Source organism: Symphalangus syndactylus, chromosome 4 (assembly GCF_028878055.3).
Source record: "Symphalangus syndactylus isolate Jambi chromosome 4, NHGRI_mSymSyn1-v2.1_pri, whole genome shotgun sequence".
NCBI lineage: Eukaryota > Metazoa > Chordata > Mammalia > Primates > Hylobatidae > Symphalangus > Symphalangus syndactylus.
The window spans coordinates 120,057,847-120,081,491 of NC_072426.2; the positions used below are offsets into that span (position 1 = coordinate 120,057,847).

Here is a 23,645-nt window from a genome sequence, read left to right on the forward strand (position 1 = left end):
GCTATTTGGACATCTATATTTTTAGGAAATATTCCTGTGATCAAATTATAATATCAGCCTGCTCATCCATGCCTACTAAGATTTTAATGAAAAAATATTGTTTCTTTTGCTCACATTATATTCAACACAATTAGTTTTTTCATATTATGATAGAAGGAAATTAGTAGCTAAAGGATGAATGTGATAGCTTCCTCTTGCATAGTTTATTTCCCCTTTTCCATAATCCTGTTAGCTAGTGGTGGTAAAAACTTGGGCCGAATAAATCTGTACAGTACAGTATAAATATTAATCTCAAAGTTTTAAGATGGTTATTTTGACCCAGTTTTCCCGAGTTTTCTCACCCTTTCTTTTCCTATTGATCTTGAAGCTTCATTTCATTTCATTTTTCCCCACTTTAGTACTTTAGTATTAGAATTAAAAATATGTGGAAACTGGAAAACTGTTTCCCTCCTTAAGAGCTTACTATCTCATAAGCAAGGCTAGAAGCCCTTTGAAGGGTTGCACTAGACTTCTTTTGATAATAATGCAAAATATACTTGATTAGTTGCTGATATCATGAAATGCACAGCCTTTTTTAAAAAATAATTTAAGTTCCAGGGTACATGTGCAGGTTGTGCAGGTTTGTTACATAGGTAAATGGAAATGCACAGTCTTAATTCAGAGAGATCAGACTTATCTCACTAAAGTTTGAAATTAACTAGGCTTTTCTCCTTTTAGGTATCTGATTTCATATTAGAGGTTAATAAATGCAATCCCTCAAAGGAACAGCACTTAAATGAACTAACTTTAGTTTTTCTTATTGGTTTGACAAAGTCCAACTTTGTTTACCTTAAGAGCACAGTAAAAGTAGGCCTATCTGCTCAGGCTTTTTGACTGAAGTTTAGAATGAAATGAAAGTCAGAGAAAACCTGAGTATAATGTAGTGTGAAAAGATTTGGGGTTGGTGAATATTCGTTAGTCCTTTCAATATTTATTTCATTGCCACAGTAGTTCAGAGGACTAAGAAAGTAAATGTGTGCAGGTACATTCATAGCGATTCAAAAATTCATTCCAGGAAGGTGAAAACACTGGTCAGGATGGACTGGCATTAAAATGAAGACATATGCCACTACTTCTTGTCCTTATAGTCTTGCCCAACGTTTCCCATACTGGGGCCACTGACCCATCGCCAGGAGGCAGACATCATCCATGAGAAGTGAAATATGTATCCGGGGATAAGACATTGGAAATAATTTCTAAAGGGATATTTGTCATGAAAAGCATTTATTTTTGTATTAATTATGCTAAACAATCTAGATCATAGAATATTTAGCCTCATCTGGGAGTTAAAAAGGCAAGGAGGACAGAGTAAAAGAACATTAAGAAAAGTAAATTATGGGACCATGAATATATTTTTTCTAAAAAATCCTGAATCAGGAAAAGTTCAGCAAGAATTAGAATCCAACAAAACATGTGCCTTTAATGTGTTCATGTTTTAAATACAGTCATATTGCTTCTTTTTTTGGAAGAAATCTTATGGACCAAGAATCACTAGAATTGTCCTAAGAAAGCCTTACCAAAAAAGGATTAAATACACATAGGAGAGGATCATTTTGCTTCCAAATTCTAGCAATGGTAGAAAGCATCTAGCTAAACTGGCATAACATTTGGAATCCGTGGCCACAGGCCAAATGACATAGCTAGAGGCAGAGGTAAGACCTTTGCTGAGAATGAGACAAATATAAATGGGGTGACAGCTGAGTTCTCCAACTCTTCCCTCCTACTGATTCACTCTCATTTTGCTATGGTTTAACTAACTGACAAACTTTTCATAAGCTCCTCAAACTAGCAATTAAAGACAAAGTTGAAACAAAATCAGATTAGAGAAACCCAGCTACATTTTTCTTACAAGTGATGAATTCAGTGTACATTGGAAAGTTAAAACTGGTAACACCACCAGCTACCAAGAACTGTGAGCAGAATCTAAAAGAAGTGTAGTTTTTGTCTGAGCAATCAAGAATTCTCTTTTATTGAACCAAAGTAGCAGATAGAGAAGGAGACTCTCAGAGGGGGAAAAAAAGAAAAAGAAAAAAAAAAGATCTTTCAACCCGAGGGATCTAGAGCTACATTATTATTTCCCAATGAAGTGAGCAACAGTTTCTAAAGAAATACTTTATTCTTAAGGAAGCAACTTGTCACCTGTAGAAAATAAATGAAGATAGATGAATTGTATTTGAATGAGGAAATTTGTAATTCAAACTCAAATTTTTCTGTCTTCCTTATTAAAATATGGTTACAATTAAGTATTGACTTATATTTTTCAGCATGTTTCACCTTTGGAATTATTTCATTTTCTTATTAGTTGCAGAAGTCGCTGAATTATATAAGCCCCTTCTTGGTATTTATTAGAAATATACTTACATAATCTATTATAATTTAAATAAGATTAGCAGAAAATATGCATATCCTTCTTTACACTTTTTTGACGCTAGCATGTAGTAGATATATATAGAAAACACATTTTAATGTTTTATCTCTATTTGTCTTATCAAACTTGTTTTCTGTGACTAGAAATGGAAGTACAAATGAAAGATTTTAAGGGCCTCTCCCTCTGAAAGAATCACATGCAGGCCAACAACCTAAAAACATACAATTTGTAAATCGTCATACAATTCATGGCTGTCCCAATTCTCCCACTGGAGTTCCCACTGCTGACCTTTGGGAGTCACGATGAAGAATCCTGAATCTTTTGGAGTTAAGGCATGCTAAATTAGGCTGTGGTAACAAAGTCTGAAGATATCAATGGTTTGTCACAAAAAAAGGATTATTCCGTGTTCACACAAAGTCTGCTGCTGATAGGAGTGACTTTCTGGGCAAATGTTCTCCAATTGCAGATTTAGTTATCCAGGCTGCTTCGATCTGTTGGTTCTATTATTTTTAATAAGGCTTTCTCCACGATTGCTATAGCAGGAAAAGAATCAGCTGCAGTCTCTGGTGGGCTCTCCTATGCTTAAGCCAGAAGTGACTTTTGACTACAGTCCATTGGCCAGAACTAGTCAGTCCCAGAGCCCTGTCCAGTTGCAAGGGACTGGGAAGTGCAATCTTCCATGTGAGAGAAAAGAATCAGATACTTGTAAGCACTTGTCATTTCTACCTATTTCAGCAATGGTTACTGATCTCTCTGAAATTACAGTTGACCCTTGAACAATGAAGGGGCTAGGGGTGCTGACCCTGCTGCAGTGGAAAATCTGCATATAACTTTTGACTCCCCCAAAATGTAACTGCTAATAGCTTACTGTTAACCGGAAGCCTTACTGATAACATGAACAGTCTATTAACATATAAATTGTATGTTGTATGTATGTATGTTGTATGTATACATTGTATTCTTACAATAAAGTAAGCTAGAGAAAAGAAAATGTTATTAAGAAAATTGTGAGGAGGATGAAGAGAAAGGATTGGTCTTGCTATCTCAGGGATGGCAGAGGTGGAAGAAAATCTGCATCTGAGTGGACCTACGTAGCTCAAACCTGTGTCATTCAAGTCAGCTATATATTCCATAGTTGCATGTTTCCTGGAGAGAGACCCCTTAGCTTTCATCAGATTCATCAGAGAGTGATGTGTCATTTAAAAATTCCTTTGTTAAAATATAGCATACATATTTTTCTTAATACAAATTCTAATGACCTCTTTTTTTCCCCCCAAAAAAGGGGATGTAGATTCATGTTAAATAAAGGAAAGCTTTGAAATTCAGGAGAGCTTACAGAAGTTGAATTTAAAGGCAGATTCCCAACTTTTACAAGACGGATCCAGTATTGGCCTCATTATCCATAATTATCTTGCCCCACACTGCCTGAATGATTTCAATTACATACTGTATTACAACTGCCCTAAGTTCTGGCCATAGGTAATCTTCTAACATTTAAAAACACCCTAATTGCTCTGAATAGGTTAAAACACTTTCAGGCATAATTTGGTGAGGAATTAGTTCAATTTGATTTCTTCGTAACTACATTCATAACTTTGATACTCTGAAGGAATGGGTGTTCTCATTAGGAAAGGAGTTAAGTTGGGAGGAGAGATAAGTACAGTTAGAACATGATGTGTTTTTAAAATTCAGAGAGCATATCAGATTTTGAGATCTTGCCTAATGCTTTAAAAAAACATATTTACTAAAATTCTATTGTAAACAACTATTGTTCAACAAACAGTTGCACAGTTTAGGTTTTCCTTGCGCACTATTATGTGCCAGGCATGGTGCTAGCAGCTGGGACCAAAGTAATGACCACAGTTGTTTCTCCGTGATAGATAATGTGTTGGCACTACTCGACATTTCGTTCTTGCAGTATTGTTAGATACAAGTTTTTTTTTTTTTTTTTAAACAGTTAACAATGGCTTAAGAAATAGAAAAATTTGGGGGTGGGAGGAGGAGATGTTGGCCAAAGGATACAAAGTGTCAGTCAGATAGGAGGAATAAGTTCAATAGATCTATCGGACAATATAGTGTCTGTAGTTAATAACAATGTATTGGTTTTTTTTTTTTTTTTAGATGGAGTTTTGCTCTTGTTGTCCAGGCTGGAGTGCAATGGCACAATCTCAGCTCACTGTAAACTGTGCCTCCTGGGTTCAAGCAATTCTCTTGCCTCAGCCTCCTGAGTAGCTGGGATTACAGGCGCCCGCCACCATGCCCACTCAATTTTTGTATTTTTAACAGAGATGGGGTTTCACCATGTTGGTCAGGCTGGTCTCGAACTCCTGACTTCAGGTGGTTCACCTGCCTCGGCCTCCTAAAGTTGTGGGATTACAGGCGTGAGCCACCGCGCCCGGCCAATGTATTGTTTTTGGAAAATTGCTAAGATAGTAGAGTTTGTTTTCTCCCTTCAAAAAAGAAAAAAAGTATGTGAGATATTGTATATGCTAATTAGCTTGAGACACTCCACAATGAATACATGTTTCAAAACATCATGTTGTACATTATAAATATATATAATTTGTTTTTGTCAATTAAAAATAATAAAATACAAAGAGAAATGGGGACATTTATCTCACATTAATAGAAAGTAGTGGTGGTAATTACAGGGTTGGTTACTTTGGCATGCCCGGAACTTGTTACGCATCTGATTCCTTCTGTGCTTTCTCGTTGCCATCCTCAGCACTTTGATAGCTTGGTTGCAAGTTGGCTATGGTTGCTCCAGGCATCACATATTCATGCATCAACATTTAAAATCAGGAAAAGGGGAATTCCTTATTTTGTGCTCCCTTTTAGGAATGAAGAAAATATTGTTAGGAATCCATCAGAAGATTTTCTTCTCTTATATGGTTGTTTAGGATTGTGTCACATATTCTTTCTGAAGCTGTCACTCGGCAAGTATAACGAGATCACAGTGACTGAATTATATAGTAAATATTCAACGACTGGGGATCGAGAAAGGCCTTACCTCCCTTTAAGTACGTGGGACCTTGAAGAGGAAAAACCGGTAAGAATTCTGTTGTCAGGTAAGAAGTCGGGCAATGGCCACTAGGCAGGTGGCCAACAGGTGAATTCTGTCAGTGGATCCTCAAGGCAACCTTGTGAGGGAGGAACTGTCATCTTCCTTTTATAGATGAGGGAACAAAGGTAAAGTTACCCAGGTCCATCAGCTATGGAGGGGAGGAGTTAGGATTCAAACGAAGAGATTGATTGACTGACTTCAAAGCCCAAATTCCTCCCTGCCCAACACTTGGAGACTGTAGTCAAAGAAGACTTCCCATCACTGAAATACGCCTTCTCCAAATTCACAGGCTTATCTTTTTTGGGTTTTTCTTAATTCTCTATTCCAGTGTGTTGCTCCAGAAATTCTTAAATAAGTGTTATTCTAGGGTATAACTAAGGAATTTTGAAGTAATTTTGTTTGAGATTATGTAATGATTCATTTCATAAACGTTTGTTTTTTCCCACCTCCCCTTCCACTGTCATATGTTGATATACTTGCAATATCATGGCAAACACAATGTAAAGGAGTTATTTAGATGGAATTGGTTGAAAATCATATCAGGGAGAATGATGTTTTAAAAACCCATAATAATTTTTTGGTGTTTAGGAATATCTTAAATTCAATTAGAGTAAAATAAAACTTAAAAGCATAAGAATTTTCTCAGAAACCTAGGAATCGTAGATTTAAAGAACAAAAAAGGAATTCAGAGATCATATAGTCTAATCACCTCTGTTGCACCCCAATTTTCAAATAAGGAACTTATACAAGGTGAGAATTTTAGTCCATAGGGACACTGTGAATAAAATACTTAGTATATTAAGTAATTATCCATTTAATGTCTCCTAAACCACACATCGTAATAACGTCAACATCAACACCAATAACATGACTACTGAAAAAAGTTTTAGATTTTTTGGGTGGGAGGCATTTTTTAGGATATAATCCATTAGAGATTTATGGTCAAATTTCTCTGTTTTAAAGCCACCTGGAATTCTTCCTTTCTGTGTGATTATATCACCAACTGGATACATATTTAGGGTCACTGGCTTTATTCATTTATTTTTAGATTTTTAGAAGCTGCTTTTGCTTTTTCAAAAATTTCTTTTGTTGGGGTCCCTTGTAGAAATGGTAGATTCCAGGCCTGGATGCAAAGATGTATGCCATGAGCCTGAAAAAATTTCTCATAGCAAATAGAAAGCCATCAAAACCCACAAAGTTGTCAAAGGGAATGCTTCCAGTTTTTGTCCATTCAGTAAGATATTGGCTGTGGGTTTGTCATAGATAGCTCTTATTATTTTGAGATACGTCCCATCAATACCTAATTTATCGAGAGTTTTTAGCATGACGGGTTGTTGAATTTTGTCAAAGGCCTTTTCTGCATCTATTGAGATAATCATGTGGTTTTTGTCTTTGGTTCTGTTTACATGCTAGATTACATTTACTGATTTGCGTATGTTGAACCAGCCTTGCATCCCAGAGATGAAGCCCAGTTGATCATGGTGGATAAGCTTTTTAATGTGCTGCTGGATTCGGTTTGCCAGTATTTTATTGAGTATTTTTGCATCAATGTTCATCAAGGATATTGGTCTAAAATTCTCTTTTTTGGTTGTGTCTCTGCCAGGCTTTGGTATCAGGATGATGCTGGCCTCATAAAATGAGTTAGGGAGGATTCCCTCTTTTTCTATTGATTGGAATAGTTTCAGAAGGAATGGTACCAGTTCCTCCTTGTACCTCTGGTAGAATTTGGCTGTGAATCCATCTGGTCCTGGACTCTTTTTGATTGGTAAGCTATTGATTATTGCCACAATTTCAGAGCCTGTTATTGGTCTATTCAGAGATTCAACTTCTTCCTGGTTTAGTCTCGGGAGGGTGTATGTGTCGAGGAATTTATCCATTTCTTCTAGATTTTCTAGTTTATTTGTGTAGAGGTGTTTGTAGTATTCTCTGATGATAGTTTGTATTTCTGTGGGAACGGTGGTGATATCCCCTTTATCATTTTTTAGTGCGTCTATTTGATTCTTCTCTCTTTTCTTTTTTATTAGTCTTTCTAGTGGTCTTTCAATTTTGTTGATCTTTTCAAAAAACCAGCTCCTGGATTCATTAATTTTTTGAAGGGTTTTTTGTGTCTCTATTTCCTTCAGTTCTGCTCTGATTTTAGTTATTTCTTGCCTTCTGCTAGCTTTTGAATGTGATTGCTCTTGCTTTTCCAGCTCTTTTAATTGTGATGTTAGGGTGTCAATTTTGGATCTTTCCTGCTTTCTCTTGTGGGCATTTAGTGCTATAAATTTCCCTCTACACACTGCTTTGAATGTGTCCCAGAGATTCTGGTATGTTGTGTCTTTGTTCTCATTGGTTTCAAAGAACATCTTTATTTTTGCCTTCATTTCGTTATGTACCCAGTAGTCATTCAGGAGCAGGTTGTTCAGTTTCCATGTAGTTGAGCGGTTTTGAGTGAGTTTCTTAATCCTAGTGAGTTCTAGTTTGATTGCACTGTGGTCTGAGAGACAGTTTGTTATGATTTCTGTTCTTTTACATTTGCTGAGGAGAGCTTTACTTCCAACTATGTGGTAAATTCTGGAATAGGTGTGGTGTGGTGCTGCAGGGATGCCCTCTCTCACCACTCCTATTCAACATAGTGTTGGAAGTTCTGGCCAGGGCAATTAGGCAAGAGAAGGAAATAAAGGGTATTCAATTAGGAAAAGAAGAAGTCAAATTGTCCCTGTTTGCAGATGACATGATTGCATATCTAGAAAACCCCATTGTCTCAGCCCAAAATCTCCTTAAGCTGATAAGCAGCTTCATCAAAGTCTCAGGATACAAAATCAATGTATAAAAATCACAAGCATTCTTATACACCAATAACAGACAAACAGAGAGCCAAATCATGAGTGAACTCCCATTCACAATTGCTTCAAAGAGAATTAAATACCTAGGAATCCAACTTACAAGGGATGTGAGGGACCTCTTCAAGGAGAACTACAAACCACTGCTCAACAAAATAAAAGAGGATACAAACAAATGCAAGAACATTCCATGCTCATGGGTTGGAAGAATCAATATCGAGAAAATGGCCATACTACCCAAGGTAATTTATAGATTCAATGCCATCCCCATCAAGCTACCAATGACTTTCTTCACAGAATTGGAAAAAACTACTTTAAAGTTCATATGGAACCAAAAAAGTGCCCGCATCGCCAAGTCAATCCTAAGCCAAAAGAACAAAGCTGGAGGCATCACGCTACCTGACTTCAAACTATACTACAAGCCTACAGTAACCAAAACAGCATGGTACTGGTACCAAAACAGATATATAGACCAATGCAACAGAACAGAGCCCTCAGAAATGATGCTGCATATCTACAACTATGTGATCTTTGACAAACCTGACAAAAACAAGCAATGGGGAAAGGATTCCCTATTTAATAAATGGTGGTGGGAAAACTGGCTAGCCATATGTAGAAAGCTGAAACTGGATCCCTTCCTTATACCTTATACAAAAATTAATTCAAGATGGATTAAAGACTTACATGTTAGGCCTAAAACCATAAAAGCCCTAGAAGAAAACGTAGGCATTACCATTCAGGACATAGGCATGGGCAAAGACCACCAAAAGCAATGGCAACAAAAGCCAAAATTGACAAATGGGATCTAATTATACTAAGGAGCTTCTGTACAGCAAAAGAAACTATCATCAGAGTGAACAGGCAACCTACAAAATGGGAGAACATTTTCGCAACCTACTCATCTGACAAAGGGCTAATGTCCAGAATCTACAATGAACTCCAACAAATTTACAAGAAGAAAACAACCCCATCAAAAAGTGGGCAAAGGACGTGAACAGACAATTCTCAATACAAGACATTTATGCAGCCAAAAAACACATGAAAAACTGCTCATCATCACTGGCCATCAGAGAAATGCAAATCAAAACCACAATGAGATATCATCTCACACCAGTTAGAATGGCAATCATTAAAAAGTCAGGAAACCACAGGTGCTGGAGAGGATGTGGAGAAATAGGAACACTTTTACACTGTTGGTGGGACTGTAAACTAGTTCAACCATTGTGGAAGTCAGTATGGCGATTCCTCAGGGATCTAGAACTAGAAATACCATTTGACCCAGCCATCCCATTACTGGTTATATACCCAAAGGACTATAAATCATGCTGTTATAAAGACACATGCACCCGTATGTTTATTGCGGCACTATTCACAATAGCAAAGACTTGGAACCAACCCAAATGTCCAACAATGATAGACTGAATTAAGAAAATGTGGCACATATACACCATGGAATACTATGCAGCCATAAAAATGATGAGTTCATGTCCTTTGTAGGGACATGGATGAAAGTGGAAATCGTCATTCTCAGTAAGCTATCTCAAGGACAAAAAACCAAACACTGCATGTTCTCACTCATAGGTGGGAATTGAACAATGAGAACACATGGACACAAGAAGGGGAACATCACACTCCGGGGACTGTTGTGGTGTGGGGGGAGGGGGGAGGGACAGCATTAGGAGATATACCTAATGCTAAATGATGAGTTAATGGGTGCAGCACACCAACATGGCACATGGATACATATGTAACAAACCTGCACATGGTGCACATGTACCCTAAAACTTAAAGTATAATAATAAAAATAAAAAAGATGAGGGATAGATAAAAGTCAAGAATGTTGCAATATTAATAGAGCAGAAATATTTAAATGCATACATACATTTATACATATAATAACATACCTAATGGATAATTAAATTTTGACCTTTACTGTGATAGCACAACTTAAAAATAAATTCCTACTAAAGGTCAAAAAAAAAAACCCACAAAGCTGACATTAGAAGCCCCCTTTGTGCAGAAGGCTGTGATGATTTGGGGCCCCAAAATACCCAGTATCAAAATATATCACCCACCTTTAGCCAGGTAAAGTTTTGTAATCTCAGAAAAAAAAAAGGTCAAAATTAAAAACAAATCCCTTTTAGAGGAAACCAACAACTACGCAATGAGATATGGATGCTAAAACAGTGGGTTCCCAAAGAAGAGACTGATGAGCACTGACAACATTCAGTTCAAATATTGAGCTATGGTGGTCCCCAGGCTGGCTGTTGTCTGCCTGGTGGAAACTGAAGGTGCAGCTACAAAATCAGATTTCTCCATTTAATTTACATTTACTTTCACATTTGTTATAAACCCTACAATGTATTATTATTTGTTTGCATTAATCAATTATTTTTAAAGCAAATTTAAAAAGAAAAATTATTTTTACTGATATATTTCTAATTTTCATGTTCTTTATTTCTTTGCACAGATGCAGATTTCAAACTGAATCATTTTTTCCGTCAGTATATAGGACTGTAACATTTCTTGTACTGTTGTTTAGTGATTAATTCTTTCAGCTTTTGTATGGCTGGCAAAATCTTTATTTTGCCTATGGTTTTGAAAGATATTTTCACTGAGTATACAATTCTAGGTTTGATGCTTATTTTTTTTTATTTCAGTACTTTAAATACCTTCTTCTGAACTGTGTTTTTTACAAAGATCTTTCTGGTTTTTTTTGTTTGTCCTGTCTTTGTATGTAGTGTCCTTCCTCTCCCACCTCACCCTGGCTGCTTTAAGATGTTTCTTTTTATCACTGATTTCAAGCACTGTGACTATGGTATGCCTCGGTTTAGTTTCTTCATGTTTCTTTTGCTTAGGGTTTATTGAGTTTCTTAAATTCCAGTTTGTGGTTTTTCTTAAATCAAATTTGTAAAACAACTGGCCACTGATTACTTTGTTTTATATATATATATGTGTATATATATATATATATATATATATATTCGTTCTCTCTTCTTTTCCCTCTTCTTTGGGGCCTCCAACTCAATTATATATTAGGCTTCTTGAAGTTGACCCACAGTTCTCTGACATTCTCTGTTCAATTTTTTTTTCAGTATTTTTTCTCAGTATTTCATTGTGAATAGTTTCTATTGCTATGTCTTCAGGTTCACTAACCTTTTCCTTTGCATTGTGTAATCTGCTGCTAATCCCATTCAATTTATTTTTCATCTTGGACATTTTATTCCATGACTCTTTAAGTTCCTACTACCTCCTTGAACATATGGACTATAGGATATAGGAGTGGCACCAGATTTAGGAGGGAAGAGGTAGCCACAAAGTAAAGTATACGAAAAGGGATAACCATTAGAAGAAAAGCAGGAATATTCAGAAATCAGGAGCCCCAGGAACAGCGGGGGATAGGGTAGGGTTGAGGAAATGCTAAGGGGAAGTAAGACACAGGATTGGATACAGGAGGATGAATTAAAAGTCTTCAGATAATATAGTTCACTAAGATTAGCAACCTCAAGAGTGCCAACCAGGGAAAAGTAAAACTTTTATTATAAATTCTAGCAGAAGGATCAAATATACTTGGTCTTCCTACAGTTGTTTAATATATAATAAAAATAATGATAATAATAAGTTTCCTTTTGTGGAAACTCACAGAAGCTGATGTTTGTGGGGAGAAAAACAACAAATAAAATGCTCATGAACATCTAGATTGTACTCGTACAGACTACAAAATACTGGCCGGGCCAGGCACAGTGGTTTACGCCTGTAATCCCAGCACTTTGGGAGGCCAAGGCAGGCGGATCACGAGGTCAGGCGATCGAGACCATCCTGGCTAACACAGTGAAACCCCGTCTCTACTAAAAATACAAAAAGTTAGTCGGGTGTAGAGGTGGGCACCTGTAGTCCCAGCTACTCGGGAGGCTGAGGCAGGAGAATGGCATGAACCCTGGAGACAGAGCTTGTAGTGAGCCGAGATTGCACCACTGCATTCTAGCCTGGGCGACAGAGCCAGACTCCGTCTCAAAAAAAAAAAAAAAGACTACAAAATACCATATTTAGTAAGAAAGATGCTCTTACTGAGAAATCAGTTCCAGAGGAATCTTATCAGCATATATTTTGAACCTCAGGTAACAGGCTAAGGACACAAAATGAAATCTTTTGCTGAAAGTCACAAAGCTAATTAGTGCTCAATATGATGTTAGAGCTCAGATCACTGGACTCTTGACTGGTAGCCTCTCTGAATGACACCAAGCTGCCAGTAGGTGAGCTTTGATTCAGTCATATTTTTCACAAGACTCTTCCTTTTCTTTGTGTTGGTTATGAAAACATTATTAAAGACAGAGAGTTGCTCTGTGATTATAAGATGGATAAAACCTACTTGCTTTCTGACTTTTTGGCTAATTCCATGACTTCCTCCTCATTATTAAAGTTATTAACCAACAGAAGTAGCTGATTGTAATAAAAGCTGAGGATCACTAGTGAAAGTGATTTTTTTCACTTTTTTTTTTTAAAGGGTTGAGTTCATGAATGAAAAATACAAGCAAGGAACAGGTTACAAAAACATGACTCAACATTAAGTGCAGGGACCCACATTAAGTCAACATAAACCAAGGGCTGTGAGACAAAGTCATGGTTTTGATCATTCTCTTTTAAGAATACTAAATGATGCATAAAACTATGATGATATCATTGCCAGTCAAGGAAACCTTTACATGCCATTTTGTAGAAAATAGTGTCTTTAAGTACTGACTGCCAGCAGTTTAATCTACTGTATTTCTATAGTCAGGATTTGCGTCTTATTTCTCTGATGTCATTTACATTTGGCTACAATAAGAAAGTACATTAAAACCATATTACTGATATAATTATTATCAATGAAGTGGTTAACAATGTTGGTATTTAAATGGCTATAATTACATTTCTAGGTTAACACTGCTATTAAGTTGAATATGGAAAGCTTTTGCTTCTGTGTTGCTGTTCCACATGTGGGTCTGAGATCTCCAAAAGGCCATATGAATGAGCCTTTCATTTAAAAAAAAATTCTTCTTGATTGTAGAGATAATAGCTCTAGTAAGGAAAGTAAACTATATTCTGGAGAAATCAGCAGAAATTCATAGGCTCTTAAGCCTTCCGGAGCCAACCAATTTCAGCTGATTTAGGATGAACAATTTTATTGAACTGCAATAAATTTGAATTTCTTCTAAATCCCTAAGTTTGGGAGGATAATCTATTCCTATTTTAATATTGGAAAGAAAGAACAAGCAATCAGGTCTAACCATATCTAAGAGTGTTAGAACAGAATGAAGGTGCCTATATTTGCTGTGTTCCCTCCGAAAGGTAGAAAGATGAGAGATGATTGCTGGTGAGTCACTGTTCTATTTCATCTAGAGACCTGAGTGCTCTCACTGCTCTATTCCCTTAGGGGGTCATGTTCCTCTGCTTAAAAGAATATTGCCTGCTCTCTGAGCTAATGATTTGTTTGGAGGATGGAAGTCTCAGAGGCGAAGATAACTGCACAGCTTTTAAAATGTATCTTTCAGATCTTTGATCTGTTTTTTTCTGAATACATGGGACCCTTCAATGGCAAGATTAAAGATGCCTTTTCTTAGAAGAAAGGCAAAAGTTGAAAACTTAAAAGCTGCTCAGATTTCCAAATAATATTTTTGTATTTTTTCATTTTGTTGACATCATGTTGGGTGAGTGTCGTCCTTCATTCATGTGATAATTGGATGGTAATCAAAATGCAGTGTTGGATCACAGGTTTTCCAAGAAGAGGGGGAAACTATGCATTTTGTTTAAAAAGTAGTTAATGCAAATTAGCTCATGATTAGGGCATACATACTCATTTTGAATTCTATTTAATTCAACAAATATTTACTTGGTACCTAGTAGATGCCAAACATCGTGTCTTCTTTTGTAGGGAATACCAAGAACAAGGACCTGTTTTCAAGAGACTTTTACCCGTAAATCAGGCAGTTAAGGCAATTACAGAAATGGCCGTGGTAGGATGCAGAATATGCCAAATGAAAAGGGCGTGGAGAGAAATGAATGACATTCAATGTGGGACAGAGAAGAGACCACATTTAAATAAGAGGGCATCATGGAGGGTTTCAGCATTTGAGAATGACCTAGCAAAATGGGCAAGATTTTCCTGGATGGGGCTAGAACTGAAAGTAGGTGATAATAAAGTATGTGTTATGCTGAGGGCAGGGGGAGTGGCAGAGGGCAGGGGAGGGAAGTGGTCAGAAAAGATTGAGAAACTTGTATTTAATGAGCAAGCAGTGGGGATCCAAGGCAGATTTTTAAGCAGAGCAGAGATGGTGTTAAGAGTTGTGGTTCGATAAGTATTTTTGAAGCATTTTAAAGCAAAATTTCACGTCTTTTGAATTAAAAAATATGTCTATGTAAACAAACGTGCTTGATAATATCCTACAGGTTTTATTTCCAAATAGAAGGGCTACCCCTGAAAATGTTAAATCATGCCAGTAGTATGAGAATTAATTTCTCACTTGTACTTGGATCCAAAAGGTTATTATTTTTCAGTTTTATAATGTTGTGGCTCATCCATGCATATATTTCTAATGTAGGTGAAATAAATCAGCAAAGGAATGTTTTATTTTATAGCATTCTGAACAACTTAATCTGCACCCCTCTACCATACAAATAGCTGTTTTTAATGTCTGAATAATATTTTGATATGCTTTTGTTCTGCTCCTAAGTCCTGTTGGAAAAAAAAAGCATGACCTTACAAAAACATGGAAATAAAACATTAAAAGTATAGAAAAATAAATAGTTTTACAGAATAAAGAAAATCAAAAGAGCCAGGTGCGGTGGGCTCACACCTGTAACCCCAGCAGTTTGGGAGGCCAAGGCAGGTAGATCATGTGGTCAGGAGATTGAGACCATCCTGGCTAAGACTGTGAAACCCCGTCTCTACTAAAAATATAAAAAAATTAGCCGGGCATCATGGTTGGGCGCCTGTGGTCCCAGCTGCTCAGGATGCTGAGGCAGGAGTATGGTGTGAACCCAGAAGGCAGAGCTTGCAGTGAGCCGAGATCAAACCACTGCACTCCAGCCTGGATGACAGAGCAAGACTCTGTCTCAAAAAAAAAAAAAAAAAAAAAGAGATTTTTTAAAAGTGAAAATCAGGATGGCCTCGAATAGACATAGATCTGATCAGAAGATACTTTGTTCAGGAGTATTTTTTTTCATAATTACCATTGTGATGGTTGGAGTTTATCCAAAATAAATCTGAAAATGTGAGTAGCTTTACTCATCTTCTACTAAACCTTCATCAGAATAAGCAATCTAATATAAGTCATGTTTCCTCTGCATTATTTTCTGCCATTCCGGGCAGAAAATATGCAAACCTGAAGGATACATAACTCAAAACTACAGAACTCTCAAATACATGATGACAAGACAGCGTGCTGAAGTAAGCACAATATGACCTGAAAGCAGTCAGTTAATAATGGACTGTAAATATTTGGGGGTGTTTGAACACACTGAAATTCAAGAAGCTGCCAATTTTTTGAAGACTTCATCTTGTTTTCTCTTACTGTGGATGTATTTGGAAGAAGATCTTTCCTTATTTTATAACTAGAGGATGGTGGGTAGTTAAGTAGTATTCTACTGACCTAAAAAAGTCAACAAAACTTATTTGTGCTTAATTTGCTATTATTTACAATTTATTCTATGGAGGAAATAAATACCCAAATAGACTGTTGTTTCATCTAAATGACCACAGGGGAAAACAAAGAGTTAAAATCAAATAGAAGATACTTCTTCACATTACAAAAGGTTTGCCTTATGATTCCATTTGAGTTATGCCAAAATATTTTACTTTAAAAAGTTTGATTTGCACACAAATAAAAGAAACTCTAAAGTCTGCCATAGGCAGTATTGTTTTTTATTTTATTTTGTTTTGGTTTTTAAAATATCCCATTCTAAAGTTCTTAACTGGGGACTAAAGCCAAGCCTAGTTGGCACATAATACTGACCCCTGCATCCCTTCTAGTTGTTTGGTTTTAATTGACTATTTTGAATAGAATTCTTCAATTCTATTGAATAAGAAAAAGCATGTGGCAAAAAAGTAGAATTCAGAAAGATTACTACCAAGTATTTTCTAAATTAATATTCCAACTCAAACTGATAAAAGTACTCATCAGTAAAGTAAGCGCATAAAACAAATTGGCATTCATCAACAGTCACTCTTTTCAGTAAGGTATAACACGGAGCATGCTAAAAAAGCATAAGCTTATTTCACATTCCTTATGCCTCATCAGTACATATTGTTGACTAAGATAACTGATTAAAAAAAAAACAGCATGAGAATGGTGATTTATCAGGTACACCACATTATTACCACTGTTTTATGCTTCTCTTAAACATCAAAGGTATAATTTAGCACAAAAGTATATCCAACCTTCATGTAGTAATGGATCCATAAAATTAAAATTACCAATCAAATTAAAATCACCAACATTTGAGTGAACCTTTCCAATGAAAGTGAATTAACCATTGAGCATTATATGAAAACTAAAGTATTCTAAAAACCAGTGCCTTACCAGTAACTGGATCAGGTTCAATGTCACCTCTGCTCTCCTTCCATGACAGCAGGTAGTTGAGGCTTGTGAGATCTGCAGACTCTATATAGTGGTTCACTGTAAGCATCATCTGATGAGCTTTTGCTATTCCATAGTGAACTTTTGTCTCATCCATCAGAGGCATGCTCATTAGCTCTACTGTTGTGTCAAAAGCTTGCTGAAAGCATTCAGAAGCTTTGTTGTAGTATCCCTAAAAAGGTAAGAGAAATAATTTTCTTTCTTACTTTTCATGTCACCATTTCACATATTTTCTGACCTTACCCTGGCATGTCCCACACTGACCTTTTGACAGTTACAGCAGTTCATCTTGAAGAAGAAACAGATGAAAAGTAGGCTATTAGGATAAGGTTCTTTTAAAGACCTGTGATTACTCACCATTCAATATCTTGAAATTAACTTAGTAGGAAAGTTGTATCTATTAGACTAAGCTATATAAGACTTAAGTTCTGCAATGTCTGGCAAGATGGCCGAATAGGAACAGCTCTGGTCTGCAGCATCCAGTGAGCTCAACACAGAAGGCAGGTGATTTCTGCATTTCCAACTGAGGTAACTGGCTCATCTCTTTGGGAAGTGGGTGCAGCCCACGGAGGGCAAGCTGAAGCAGGGTGGGGCAGTGCTTCACCTGGGAAGTGCAAGGGGTTGGGGAATTCCCTCGTCTAGCCAAGGGAAGCTGTGAGGGACTGTGCTGTGAGGAATGGTGCTCTGTGGCCCAGATATCATGCTTTTCCCATGTTCTTCACAACCCACAGACCAGAAGATTCCCTCTGGTGCCTATAGGTTTCGAGCACAAAACAGGGCAGCCATTTGCGTAGACACTGAGCTCGCTGCAGGAGTTTTTTTTTTCATACCCCAGTGGTGCCTGGAATGCAAGCGAGACAGAACCATTCACTCCTCTGGAAAGGAGGCTGAAGCCAGGGAGCCAAGTGATCTAGCTCAGTGAATCCCACCCACACGGAGCCAAGCAAGCTAAGATCCACTGGTTTGCAATTCTCGCTGCCAGCACAGCAGTCTGAAGTCAACCTGGGATGTTCGAAGTTGGTGGGGGGAGGGGGGCCCGCCATTATGGAGGCTTGAGTAGGTGGTTTTCCCCTCACAGTATAAACAAAGCCTCTGGGAAGTTCCAACTGGGTGGAGCACACCACAGCTCCCCAAAGCCCCTGTAGCCAGACTGCCTCTCTAGATTCCTCCTGTCTGAGCAGGGCATCTCTGAAAGAAAGACAGCAGCCCCAGTCGGGTGCTTATAGATAAAACTCCCATCTCCCTGGGACACAGCACCTGGGGAAGGGAGGCTGTGGGCACAGCTTCAGCACACTTAAATTTTCCTACCTGCCAGCCCTGAAGAGAGCAGTGGATCTGCTAGCACAGTGCTCAAGCTTTGCTAAGGGACAGACTGCCTCCTCAAGTGGGTCCCTGACCCCCATGTCTCCTGACTGAGAGACATCTCCCAGCAGGGGTCGACAGACACCTCATACAGGAGAGCTCTAGCTGGCATCTGGAGGGTGCCCCTCTGGGACGAAGCTTCCAGAGGAAGGAAAAGGCAGCAATCTTTGCTGTTCTGCAGCTCTGCTGGTGATACCCAGGCAAACAGGGTCTGGAGTGCACCTAAAGCAAACTCCAGCAGACCTGCGGAAAAGGGGCCTGACTGTTAGAAGGAAAACTAACAAACATAAAGGAATAGCATCAACATCAACAAAAAGGATGTGCACACAGAAATGCCATCCGAAGATCACCAACATCAAAGACCAAAGGTAGATAAATCCACGAAGATGAGAAAAAATCAGCACAAAAAGGCTGAAAATTCCAAAAACCAGAAAGCCTCTTCTCCTCCAAAGGATCATAACTCCTTGCCAGCAGGGGAACAAAACAGGATGGAAAATGAGTTTGACGAATTGACAGAAGTAGGTTTCAGAAGGTGGGTAATAAAAAACTCCTCCAAGCTAGAGGACCATGTTCTAACCCAATGCAAGGAAGCTAAGAACCTTGACAAAAGGTTAGATGAATTGCTATCTAAAATAGCCAGTTTAGAGAAGAACATAAATGACCTGATGGAACTGAAAAACACGGCACAAGAACTTCGTGAAGCATACAAAAGTATCAATAGCTGAATCGATCAAGCAGAAGAAAGGATATCAGAGATTGAAGATCAACTTAATGAAATAAAGTGTGAAGACAAGATCAGAGAAAAAAGAAGAAGAGGAATGATAAAGCCTCCAAGAAATAAGGGACTATGTGAAAAGACCAAATCTACATTTGATTGGTGTACCTGAAAGTGACGGGCAGAATGGACCCAAGTTAGAAAACACCCTTCAGGATACTATACAGGAGCACTTCCCCAACCTAGCAAGACAGGCCGACATTCAAATTCTGGAAATACAGAGAACACCACAAAACTCCTCGAGAAGAGCAACTCTGAGACACATAATCGTCAGATTCACCGAGGTTGAAATGAAGGAAACAATGTTAAGGGCAGCCAGAGAGAGAGGTCAGGTTACCCACAAAGGGAAGCCCATCAGACTAACAGCGGATCTCTCAGGAGAAACCCTACATGCCAGAAGAGAGTGGGGGCCAATATTTAACACTATTAAAGAAAAGAATTTTCAACTCAGAATTTCATATCCAGCCAAACTAAGCTTCATAAGCGAAGGAGAAATAAAAATCCTTTACAGACAAGCAAATGCTGAGAGATTTTGTCATCACCAGGCCTTCCTTACAAGAGCTCCTGAAGGAAGCACTAAATATGGAAAGGAAAAACCAGTACCAGCTACTGCAAAAACACAGAATTGTAAAGACCATCAACACTATGAAGAAACTGCATCAACTGATGGGCAAAATAACCAGCTAGCATCGTAATGACAGGATCAAATTCACACATCACAATATTAACCTTAAATGTAAATGGGCTAAATGCCCCAATTAATAGACACAGACTGGCAAATTTGATAAAGACTGAAGACCCATCAGTGTGCTGTATTCAGGAAACCCATCTCATGTGCAAAGGCACACATAGACTTAAAATAAAGGGATGAAGGAATATTTACCAGGTAAATGAAAAGCAAAATAAAAGCAGAGGTTGCAATCCTAATCTCTGATAAAGCAGACTTTAAACAAACAAAGATAAAAAAAAAAAAAGACAAAGAAGGGCACTACATAATGGTAAAGGGATCAATGAAGCAAGAAGAGCTAACTAGCCTAAATAAATATGCATCCCATACAGGAGCACCCAGATGAATAAGGCAAGTTCTTAGAGACCTACAAAGAGACTTAGACTCCCATATAATAATAGTGGGAGAATTTAACACCCCACTGTCAATATTAGATGGATCAATGAGACAGAAAATTAACAAGGATATTCAGGACTTGAACTCAGCTGTGGACCAAGGAGACCTAATAGACATCTACAAGACTCTCCACCCCAAATCAACAGAATATACATTCTTCTCAGGACCACATCGCACTTATTCTAAAATTGACCACATAATTGGAAGTAAAACACTCCCTAGCAAATACAAAAGAATAGAAATCATAACAAACAGTGTCTCAGACCACAGTGCCATCAAATTAGAACTGAGAATTAAGAAACTCACTCAAAACCGCATGACTACATGGAAACTGAACAACATCCTCTTGAGTGACTACTGGGTAAATAACAAAATTAAGGCAGAAATAAATAAGTTCTTTGAAACCAATGAGAACAAAGACACAACGTACCAGAATCTCTGGGATACAGCTAAAGCAGTGTTTAGAGAGAAATTTATAGTACTAAATGCCCACATTGATAAAGCAGGAGAGATCTAAAATCGACACCCTAACATCACAATTAAAAGAACTAGAGAAGCAAGAGCAAATACATTCAAAAGCTAGCAGAAGGCAAGAAATAACTAAGATCAGAGCAGAACTGAAGGAGATAGAGACACAAAAAACCCTTCAAAAAATCAATGAATCCAGGAGCTGGTTTTTTGAAAAGATTAACAAAACAGATAGAATGCAAGCCAGACTAATCAAGAGGAAAAGAGAGAAGAATCAAATAGATGCAATAAAAAATGATAAAGGGGATATCACTACTGATCCCACAGAAATACAAACTACCATCAGAGAATACTATAAACACCTCTACGCAAATAACTAGAAAATATAGAAGAAATGGATAAATTCCTGGACACATATACCCTCCCAAGACTATACCAGGAAGAAGTCAAATCCCTGAATAGACCAATAACAAGTTCTGAAATTGAGGCAGTAATTAATAGCCTACCAACCAAAAAAAGCCCAGGACCAGACAGATTCACAGCCAAATTCTATCAGAAGTACAAAGAGGAGCTAGTACCATTCCTTCTGAAACTATTCCAAACAATAGAAAAAGAGGGACTCCTCCCTAATTCATCTTATGAGGCCAGTAGCATCCTGATAACAAAACCTGGTAGAGACACAACAAAAAAAGAAAATTTCAGGCCAATATCCCTGATGAATATTGATGCAAAAATCCTCAATAAAATACTGGCAAACTGAATCCAGCATCACATTAAAAAGCCTATTCACCACAATCAAACTGGCTTCACTCTTGGGATGCAAAGCTGGTTCAACATATGCGAATCAATAAACGTAATCTCTCACATAAACAGAACCAATGACAAAAATCACATGATTATCTCAATAGATGCAGAAAAGGCCTTCAATAAAATTAAACATGGCCTCATGCTAAAAACTCTTGATAAACTAGGTATTGACGGAACGTATCTCAAAATAATAAGAGCTATTTATGACAAACCCACAGCCAATATCATACTTAATGGGCAAAAGCTGGAAGCTGTCCCTTTGAAAACTGGCACAAGAGAAGGATGTCCTCTCTCACCACTCCTATTCAACATAGTATTGGAAGTTCTGGCCAGGGCAATTAGGCAAGAGGAATAAATAAAGAGTATTTGAATAGGAAGAGAGGAAGTCAAATTGTCTCTGTTTGCAGATGACATGATTATATATTTAGAAAACCCCATCATCTCAGCCCAAAATCTCCTTAAGCTGAGAAGCAACTTCAGCGAAGTCTCAGGATACAAAATCAATGTGCAAAAATCACAAGCATTCCTATACACCAATAATAGACAAACAGAGAGCCAAATCATGAGTGAACTCCCATTCACAATTGCTACAAAGAGAATAAAATACCTAGAAATACAACTTACAGGGATGTGAAGGACCTCATCAAGGAGAACTGCAAACCACTGCTCAAGGAAATAAGAGAGAACACAAACAAATGGGAAAACATTCCATGCTCATGGATAGGAAGAATCAATATCGTGCAAATAGCCACACTGCCCAAAGTAATTTATAGATTCAATGCTATCCCCATCAAGCTACCATTGACTTTCTTCACAGATTTAGAAAAAATTACTTTAAATTTCATATGGAACCAAAAAAAGAGCCTGTATAGCCAAGACAATCCTAAGCAAAAGGAACAAAGCTGGAGGCATCACGCTACCTGACTTCAAACTATACTACAAGGCTGCAGTAACCAAAACAGCATGGTACTGGTACCAAAACAGATATATAGATCAATGGAACAGAACAGAGACTTCAGAAATAATGCCACACATCTACAACCATCTGATCTTTGACAAACCTGACGAAAACAAGCAATGGGGAAAGGATTACCTATTTAATAAATGGTGTTGGGAAAACTGGCTAGCCATATGCAAAAAACTGAAACTGGGTCCCTTCCTTACACCTTATACAAAAATTAACTCAAGATGGATTAAAGACCTAAACAGAAGACCTAAAACCATAAAAACCCTAGAAGAAAACCTAGGCAATACCATTCAGGACATAGGCATGAGCAAAGACTTCATGAATATAACACAAACAGCAATGGCAACAAAAGCCAAAATTGACAAATGGGATCTAATTAAACTAAAGAGCTTCTGCACAGTAAAATAAACTATCACCAGAGTGAACAGGCAACCTACAGAATGGGAGAAAATTTTTGCAATCTAGCCAACTGACAAAGGGCTAAAATCCAGAATCGACAAAGGGCTAAAATCTAGAAACAAAGAACTTCAAAAAATTTACAAGAAAAAAACAACTCCATCAAAATGTGGGCAAAGGATATGAACAGACACTTCTCAAAAAAAGACATTTATGTGGCCACCAAACATATGTAAAAAAAGCTTATCATCACTGGCCATTAGAGAAATGCAAATCAAAACCACAGTGAGATACTATCTCATGCCAGTCAGAATGGCAATCATTAAAAACTCAGGAAACAACAGATGCTGGAGAGAATGTGGAGAAATAGAAACGTTTGAGATGCCATCTCATGCCAGTTAGAATGGTGATCATTAAAAAGTCAGGAAATCAAAAAACCAAACACCGCATGTTCTCACTCATAGGTGGGAATTGAACAATGAGAACTCATGGACACAGGAAGGGGAACATCACATTCCAGGGACTGTTGTGGGGTGGGGGGAGGGGGGAGGGACAGCATTAGGAGATACACCTAATGCCAAATGACGAGTAAATGGGTGCAGGAAATCAACATGGCACATGGATACATATGTAACAAACCTGCACATTGTGCACGTGTACCCTAAAACCTAAAGTATAATAAAAAAAAAAAAAGTCAGGAAATAACAGATGCTGGAGAGGATGTGGAGAAATAGAAACGTTTTTACCCTGTTGGTTGGATTGTAAATTAGTCCAAACGTTGCGGAAGACAGGGTGGTGATTTCTCAAGGATCTAGAACCAGAAATGCCATTTGACC

General features: G+C 37.7%; 1 protein-coding gene across 6 annotated transcripts in view; it reads right to left on the bottom strand.

Moving 5' to 3' along the window:
* TTC29 (tetratricopeptide repeat domain 29) overlaps positions 1–23,645 on the bottom strand; it is a 266,130-nt gene that overhangs the window by 101,039 nt on the left and 141,446 nt on the right. For 5 of the 6 annotated variants that reach the window (XM_055276061.2, XM_055276059.2, XM_055276060.2 and 2 more), the window contains one exon: positions 16,855–17,083. In XM_055276061.2, coding sequence (XP_055132036.1) covers positions 16,855–17,083 — 229 coding nt within the window. Of the gene's footprint in view, positions 1–4,925; positions 5,239–5,417; positions 5,574–16,854; positions 17,084–23,645 lie in introns of those variants that run through there. The other variant, XR_008657260.2, reaches the window with a different exon arrangement.